Here is an 8,742-nt window from a genome sequence, read left to right as displayed (position 1 = left end):
TTTCCTGTAAACATGGAATTTATATATATATAAAATATTTAGTTCCCACTGAAGTTAGGAATAAAAAGAAAATACCTATTCTCACCATCACTTCTGCTCCATATTGTATAAGAGGTCCTCATCAGTGAAATAATTAAAGAAAAGGAAATAGAAGTTACAAGTATTGAGTAAAAGGATTTAAAACTGGAATTATTGGAGCAATTTACTCTCAAATTCTCCCTACTCGTTCGAAGTAGCTGTCTGTCATCCTCTTTTCCTCCTTTCCCATCTTCAAATAAACTGTCTTCCTTTACTTTAAAAAAACTGGAGTTATTTACAGATGACATGAAGGTATACATAGACAATTCAAGAGAACATAACAAAAAGTGTTACACAAGTTAAAGAAGCAAAGATCTCTTAAGACATGAAAAGCCCTAATCATAAAGGAAAAGAGAGATCACTGGGCCTCAATAAAATCACAAATTTCTGCTGACCCAGATACCCTTAAAAGAGTAAAAAGACAAACTAGAAACTGAGAGAATACTGCAAAACACATATTTAATAAAGAAGTAATTCCCCCTCAAAAGAAAAAAATGAACCTCTAGCACATGGTCAGCCTGCATGAAGTCCTGGACTCAACCCCCAAGTGAAAAAAGAAAGAAATAAAGAAAAACAACTCCCAAACATCAAAAAGAAAGAGACAAAAACAGAAAAACAACTTTTATTTTTTAAAGGCAAAACAGAATTTACGAAAGAGGATATCCAAATTGCCAACAAGCAGATAAAAGTGTTCAGCATTATGCATAAGGAAAATGCTACCACTACACATTCATAAGGAAGGCTAAAATTAAAATAACAAACATACCAAGTAATAGTGAAAATGTGAAACAGAATTTTCATACACTGTTAGTGGGGCTAAAATTAACATAACCACTTTGGAAAACAGTATATATTAATCCTAACTATATGCCTACCTCTTAGGTGGCTGCCTATGAGAAATTAATACATACGTCCATCTGAATACATGTATAAGAATATTCATAGAGGCTTTCTTCATAACAGCCAAAAACTGCAAACAACCCAAATGTCCATTAACAGGAGAGCAGGTAAATAAATTGTGGAATCCTGCTACAGTGCAATACTAAAGGCAAACCACAAAACAAATTTCTGTTCATCCAATAAGATGTGCTAACCTTAGCCACAATATTAAACAAAAGATGCCAGACACAAATGATCCAATTTAAGTAAGGTTCAAGAACAGAGGAAATGTATCTATCTTGACAGAAGTCAGAATAGCAGTCACTTATTTTATGAGTGCAGAGTACTGATTACAAAGTGGCCAAAAAAAAAAAAAGCTTTTTAGAGTGCTGGAAATATTCTATTTTTTGATCTGGATAGTAGTTGCACAGGTGTGTTCATATTTAAAAAGTGAGGTGTTTATAGAGAGAGTTTGTGCTAAATAAGAGAATTTTTAAATGTAAACATTAAGACAGTTAACCTTGGGGAAGAATGGGAAAGGAGTCAAGTTTTTAGAAGACTACTGTATTCAAAACAGAGGCAATGAAATATAAAACTTGCTAACCACAGCCATCAGTTTAAGTCTTTTCTTACTCGCTAAAAAGTGGTTGGTCTCTGATTCTCTGAGCTTCCACAAGTACTTCTTTACTTGCTTTTTTTTTTTTTTGTCTTTTTGAGGCAGGGTCTTGTTATGCAGATCAGGGTGGGCTTGAGCTCACTTTGTAGTTCAGGCTGGTCTCGAACTCACCAAGACTCTCCTGCCTCAGCCTCCCAGGTGCTGGGATTACAGGTGGGTGCCACCATGCCCAGCTTTCCACAGATATTTCGTATCCTCAAGCATAAAAGAATTGCTTGGCATTTATCCCAAGTAAATGTTGTAATTCAATTGCATCAAATAATATGCACGCTAAAAGAAACTTTAAGTGCCTGCCTGGCAAGCACAAGGTCCTGAGTTCAATTCCTGGTACCAAAAAAAAAAAAAAAAGAAAGAAAAAGGAACTTTAAAAAGTAAATAATAGGAAGTTTCAAAGTCATTCTTGATGTATTCTACTCAGTTCACTGCAGATGCCATCTATGTCATCTTTCCTAGTAAGAGACAGAACTTTTCCTCAAGATCTAACTTTGCTGTCTTTCAGACTAGGCCCCTGCTCAAAAAGGAAAACAGGTAATATTTTCAGCTTCCTACAGAATTTCAACAATATGTATTGGCATATCGGTAAGGCCTGAGAATTTGAACAGCTTGACAACAACAATGAAATTTCTTATCAGCTGAAGCTTATTGTAATAAACTTTCACTTGAAAGAAACCGTTGAAAAAATACTGTAAGTCTCAGGGTAGCTTAAAATAATTAGCAGGAAAATTACATTTTTATGGCACAATGGCAAAAGTATGGGAAACAATACATCTAAACAAGCGGAAAATGTTTGCAATGACAGCTATAAACGTACCTGTTCCAGCACATCTAACTTTAACTCGAGCTTGCTGAGAACCACGTCTCCACCCCATAGTGAAAGCTGTAGGTCCGAAGGCTTTAAATTCTTGATGTAGCGATTCACATAGCTCATTAAAATAGGAGTTACATAGGACTCCAGCATATTTTAAGATTAGAAGTCCAAGTCAAATGCTGAAAGGGGTGAAGACAGAAATGTTAGAACTGACTCGAAGGTACAGAGAAGGGAAAAAAAAAAAAAACTATTTCTCAGAAAGGGCTAGACAGACAGAAAAGCGGACTCTCGCCTCCTCCCAGACGCCGAGAATGCTGAAGTGGTCTCCAGGCTCCGGCCACAACTTCCCCACCAGAGCTACTCGGCTCACCTCGCCCGGCGAGGAGAGGAAGAGGCGGTGAGGTGAAGAGAGCGGGTCCCCTGGAGTGGGAGAAGCCGGCTCTTTCTGCCCGCTGCAGCTCAACCACCCTGCAAGGCCCTCGCCTCCCGGAACTCAGCCGGATCTACCGCCATAAACCCAGAGCTAGAGCAGGGCCGCTTTCGCTCTGGCTCCCGCCGCCGCTGCCGCCGCCAACCTCAGCTGATACTCACGCTGGGCACCGCGCGGTCTGGTGTTCCTCGGTGTACCTGGCACCCGCCCCGCCCCCCGTGGCAGCGCAGCTGGTGCACTGCGCAACTTCCGGGTGTGCGCCGCTGAGTGCTCAAAATAAACTGCCCCCCCTCGCGCGCCACCGACGCCACCCGGCGACTGCCCAGTCTGACTGGATTTCCTAGGCCGTCGAAGATACTCAGTGCATCTTCCTGGGGAACTCACACTCAGCTAACCTGTGCCCCCTTTCTGACCCCGCTAGCCTTTAGGTCACGCCTCTAGGAAGTGCCCGGGGGAGGGGCGGACCGGTAAAGTGGAGACACCCGAGACCCGGAAGTGGCGCTCCGGCTGAGAGAGGGGGCGCCTGCGAATGTAAGGGCGGAAGCGCCGGCAGTTCCTTGCGTGGGCTTCAGCCCTAGGTGGGCAACCCTGGCGGGTCGCCGCTCTAGTGCGCAAGAAGAAACAGACCTATTTCTTGCAGCTCTGAAGAAAGACAAGTTGTTGTCTTTGGGAAACAGAGGACTGGGAAGAGGAACTTGGGTTCAGTTAGGAGAAGCGATTTAGGAGACTGATTTAAATTTAAGTCCGAGGTTTAATTGACCAAGGGAGAATGTGGGGAGAAAATTGAAAGGATTAGAATGGACAGCTTTGGCGGATACGTTTAGACCAAACATCAGAAAAGTTCTCGCGTTCTGTTACTTTCAGGAAACGTTGGTGAAATATATTCCCTTGTTTACTGATGCAGGTGCAGGAAATTGAAGAGGAATGGCCAAAAATAAGACTTTGGGGATACTGTTGGATTGCGGTCTGATGTGGGACTTAAAGCCACGAGAAGGTCAAGATGAAAAAAATGAGGGTTCTACGACAATAGAAATAGCTGACGGAATGCAGAGTTTTAAGGGCTAATCTTGGTCGTGTTAGGCTATAACCCAACCTGGTAGCAGCTTGCAAGATAACAAAGTCAAGAAAGTATATTCTTGGAAAATATATACTGGACTTATAGGAACAGCATAGGACATGCTGTGTTAATTTTTTCTCTTATTTTTGGTAATCTTTGAAGGAAACACCTCCCACTGCGCTTTGAAAACAGACTTATGCTATCAGTATCCACCTATGTCTAAAGGTCTTTCCTGAAATTCCAAAGTCAGTATTTCTTGAAAGACCTTTGGTGACTTAGCTAAAAAGCCTAAATGAAGATGCCAAGGTGTTTAGGTTTGTTTTATTAATGAAAATAATGAACTAAGTTTCATACACACAAAACCGGCTAATTCAGAGCAGCTCCTGCCTCATAGAGCCTTGATGAGTAACTCAAAATAATTTCAGCATTATGAAAACTTGTTAAATTAACTAAATGAAGTAATTCTGAAAAGCAAGCAGGTTAAAGCCATGACTAAGAGATTAAAATACAAGGAAAATTATTGGACTAATTATATAGAAGCACTCAGTGGTTCACACCAAAAGCTGGAGGTCTTATTTGTCTAGAGGAAGAAAAAAGGCCTATTTTTATTGTGTGTCAATGAAATAAAAAGAGTATATTAGAAATTAGTCACATATTCAAAATAGCAGTAGATACGTAACAGATGTTTATAAACAAAATAATACATGGAATGCTAAACTTTTGTTGTTGTGTTCTACTGTTTTTTTTTCTTGGAGCCAACAAAAACTTGCCAAATTTCTGGTTGAGAAAAATCATCTGGGTGCTGTTTGATTTTAATTATCAAAAATCAGTTGTTTTCAGCTTGTGTTAGATTTTGTGACACAATGTCTGAAAGCACTCAAGATTAACTTATTTTCACTAATAAATATCATTGCTCCTGTTTTTTTTTTAAATGTCAAGTTGGTTGCTTTTTCCAAATCTACTATTACAAGTCTTTTATGGTAAGATTCCCCGCACACACAATTTTTTTTTTAATGTCTCTTATAGGAGAGGAGGTTGTTTAGGCAGTAGATGTGTATAGACAGGAAACTGTCAAATTTCTCACCTTGGAATATGTTGTTAGCTGTAGGAATTTTGAAGATATACTTTAGCAAATTGAGGAAGTTCCCCCGTATTACTATCTTCTAAGAGTTTTTTCATGAATGTGTTTTACATTTGATCAGATGCTTTTTGTGCAACTGTCTTGGTTACTTTTCTCTTGTTTCTGAGACAAAATACCTGACACTACACTCAAAATTAAGGAAGGAGAGGTTTATTTAGCCCACAGTTAGTGGAGGTTTCAGTCCATAATCAGCTGCCTCCAAGGCAGAGTGGCATGACAGAGAAGCAACAGTTCATGGCAGTGCAAGACAGCAAAAGCAACAAGAACAAAAAGGGGAGGCAGAAAGACAAGCCTCTTTCCCTCCTTTATATTGTATGTGGGTTACCCACCGTAGGGCAGGTGTAGTACTCACACCCATAATCCCAGCACTGGACCATGAATCAATCACAAACTCTAGAAGCCCATCCCATGACTGCATAAGGCTTGAGGAGGACATTGAGACACATACCGTAACAGCTTCTATTTATATGAACATGTGATTTTTCTTCTTTAGCCTTTCAATTTGTTGTATTAATTCATTTGTGTATGTTGAACCATCCTTCTATATTTGTCAGCTTTCTGTTGCTGTGACAAAATGCCATAGATAATCAAGAAAAGATTCATTTTGGATCAGTTTAAAATAACAGAAATTTCACTCCGTAGTCAATTGGCTCTGTTGTTTTGGGGCCTATGGCAATGCAGAACACAGAGTGAAGCATAGAGTGGAGCAGTTGCTCACCACATAGCAGTTGGGAAGCAAAAAAGTAAAAAGAAGGGGCTGAGGAACCAATAGCCCCTTCAGGGTCAGGCGCCAGTGACCTAACTTCCTTCCACCAGGCCACACTTCTTAAAGATTCTTCCATTTCCCAATAGCACCACAGGGTTGTGACCAAGCCTGTGGGGACATTTAAGATCCAAATCCTAACAATCATAGGATGTAAATGTTATGCATTGTTGGATTTGATTTGCTAATATTTTGTTGACATTTTTTAATCTATGCTCATGAAGGGTATTGGTTTCTATTTTCTAATATCATCTAGTTCTGGTATTACAGTAATGCTACAATGAATTAGGAGGTGCTAATTCATTCCTCTGCTTATTGAAGAGAATGGGTATAATTTCTCCCTTAAATATTTTTTATTACCATTAAACTTCTCTGGGCTTAAAATTTTCTCATTTAGAAGATTATTATTAGCTCAATGTCATCATTTTTGTTACAGTGTTTTTGATGTCTAGCATTTCTTTTTTCTTAACATAGAATTTGCATTTTTCTGGTTACATTATCCAACTGTTTTGACATGCTATCTACTTTTAGCATATTGATTAGTTTTCTTAAATTCCTTATAAGTCCACCATTTCTGTCATATCTGACTTTGGTTTTGATGCTTGTTATTATCTTCATACCTTTTTTGCCTTTAATGTGCCATGTGATTTTTTTTATTGTTGTTGAAAGGTGGGCATGACATATTAGGTAAAAGGGACTACAGTTAACAGGCATTTAGTAATGTGGTAAGAGGATGTCAAGGAGGGAGAGCATTTTATAGTCCTAAGATGAGATCCTGTCTTGAGCTAGAGTTGGGTATTCCTTTCTCCCGATTCTCTTTAGGTCTGATTAAAACAAAATAAACAGCAGATCAGACTTTAGTAAAATAGTTTTTCCTGAAGCAGACCCTGTTGATAACAGAATTCTGTGGCTTACTTCAAAACAGTTGAATTTCCCCTTTCCCTGCAGGAAGCAGTAGGGAGTTTTCCCCTTAGTCACTAAAAAGATGGGCTAGACATCGGAGATAAAACAAAAAACTGTGTCGCTTTCATATGAGTGGGCCCTCCTGGTGTTTTTAACTCTCAGACTTGTCCACAGTGAACCTTGAGTTATTTTATCAATTAGAGTTTATGTTTTCTTGGCACTGGCTCCAGCAGAGGTTTCTGCTCTGATCAGAGTGATTCTGTGTACTCAGTTGTCATTCAAATTTTGATGACAGTGGTTTGCACTGTGACCTCACTTCTCTGATGAATCTAAGAAGTAGATTTTCAGTTTGTTTAGCTTTTTTATTTGTTAGGATAGCAAGGCAACTTCTAGCCTTCTTAAATGCCAGACCAGAAACTAGCAATCTCTAGATAAAGTTTTACTTAAATGTTGTTTAAAAGATTGAAAAAGGTAAAGAAAGCCTCTTTTTCCTTAGTTTCATATTATGTGTAGTATATATGTGGAATGCAGGCACATTTACCTATTACTCCACATAGTATGTGGTACTTACTAGATTATGGCAATGACTAACGATTATCCGGTAAACCTGCTTTCCTTTACGTCCTGTGCCCATAGCTAGATTTCTATTCATGTTCTCTTACAATCAGGTGTTGTCAAATAATTGCATTCTGAACCCTTGAAATAGACAGTCCTGGCTCATAAACACCATCTATATGAATCTTAGTGTTTTATATATCATGAGGATGATTAAATGAAATGCAGAGGACTCCGGGAGACTGATGCTGTGAACCATTGCCTAGAGCAATGGTGGCAAACCTATGTGCTACAGCAGGCTGTTTGTTATGGAAAAGGTTGAGCCGGGCATGGTGGCACACACCTGTAATCCCAGCACTCGGGAGGTTGAGGCAGGAGGTTTGTTGCAAGTTTGAGGCCAGCCTGGGCTACAAAATGAGCTCAAGGCCAGCCTGAACTACAGAGCTAGAGACCTGTCTCAAAAAAAAGACAAAAAAAAGTTATAGCCATGCTATAGAGAATATCTCAAAAATCTTTTTGTTGTCCTATTTTGGCAAGCTAATTTTAATAATGATACTAGTGGTGGCCCCCCAAAATACATGACTACATTGTAACCCCCAGAACCTGTGAGTGCTATAAAACAGAATATGTGATTAAGGATTTTAAGAAGAACATTATCCTAGATTTTCCAGATAGACCCTAGATCCAAGTGTCCTTATAAGAGTGAGGCAAAGGAAGATAAAAGGGACAAGGAAAAGGAAACGATGGAACCGTGGAGGCAGAGACTGGAAAGGCACAGATAAAAGTCAAGTAAAAGCCGAGGGCGACTAGAAGCTGGAAAAGACAAAAAAAAAAAAAAAAAAAAAAAAAAAAAAAAAAAAAAAAAAAAGATTCTCTTTTAGAGTTCAGAGGATTTACAACACCATTGAATCATTAATTTTGGACTTTTGACCTCAAGAACTGTGAGAGAATAAAATTCTGTTGTTTAATCCTCTCATTGTCATAGGAACCTAATATGCAAGTTCAGATTGTCAGGAAAGTCTTCATTTAACATGAACATTAGGGGCTGGGGATATAGCTCAGGCACAAGCACCTGCCTGGCAAGCATGAGGTCCAGAGTTTGATTCCTGGTACAAAAAAAAACAAAAAAAAACAAAACAAAAAAAAAAAACATGAACATTAAACATGAGCAGAAGAAGAACACAAGTTTAAAAGCTTTTCTTGGTTAACCAAAAGACGTATGACAAAACCCAATGAAGACTCTTCTGTAAGGAAAGCCTAGAAGTCTCTCTATAAATTCGGGATTTTAAAATAAGTAGTTGAAACTTGCTTTAAAGCTGTGCTAGGGATTGAACCCAGGGCCTCACTGATGCTATGCAAGTACCACTGAGCTTCAATCCTTGAAACATTTTTACCTGAGGAGGACACAGTATACTAGGGAAAAAATGGAGAAAATCAGTGTACTGTGTGGAA

General features: G+C 39.0%; 1 protein-coding gene across 5 annotated transcripts in view; it reads right to left on the bottom strand.

The window, feature by feature from the left end:
• The window catches only part of Vps13b (vacuolar protein sorting 13 homolog B (yeast)), a 657,708-nt gene extending 654,583 nt beyond the window's left edge, over positions 1-3,125 (bottom strand). For 2 of the 5 annotated variants that reach the window (XM_005381857.2, XM_005381855.2), the window contains exons 1-2: positions 3,033-3,115; positions 2,445-2,620 (exon numbers count right to left, since the gene is read on the bottom strand). In XM_005381857.2, coding sequence (XP_005381914.1) covers positions 2,445-2,591 — 147 coding nt within the window. In that variant the 5' untranslated portion in view covers positions 2,592-2,620; positions 3,033-3,115. The other 3 variants (XM_013512757.1, XM_005381858.2, XM_005381856.1) reach the window with 3 other exon arrangements.
• Between the last annotated feature and the right edge of the window lie 5,617 nt (positions 3,126-8,742).

Source organism: Chinchilla lanigera, unplaced genomic scaffold, assembly GCF_000276665.1.
Source record: "Chinchilla lanigera isolate Chin_1 unplaced genomic scaffold, ChiLan1.0 scaffold00016, whole genome shotgun sequence".
Lineage (NCBI taxonomy): Eukaryota > Metazoa > Chordata > Mammalia > Rodentia > Chinchillidae > Chinchilla > Chinchilla lanigera.
Note: the sequence above shows the minus strand (reverse complement) of the source record. Positions and strands in the feature narration are given on the sequence as shown.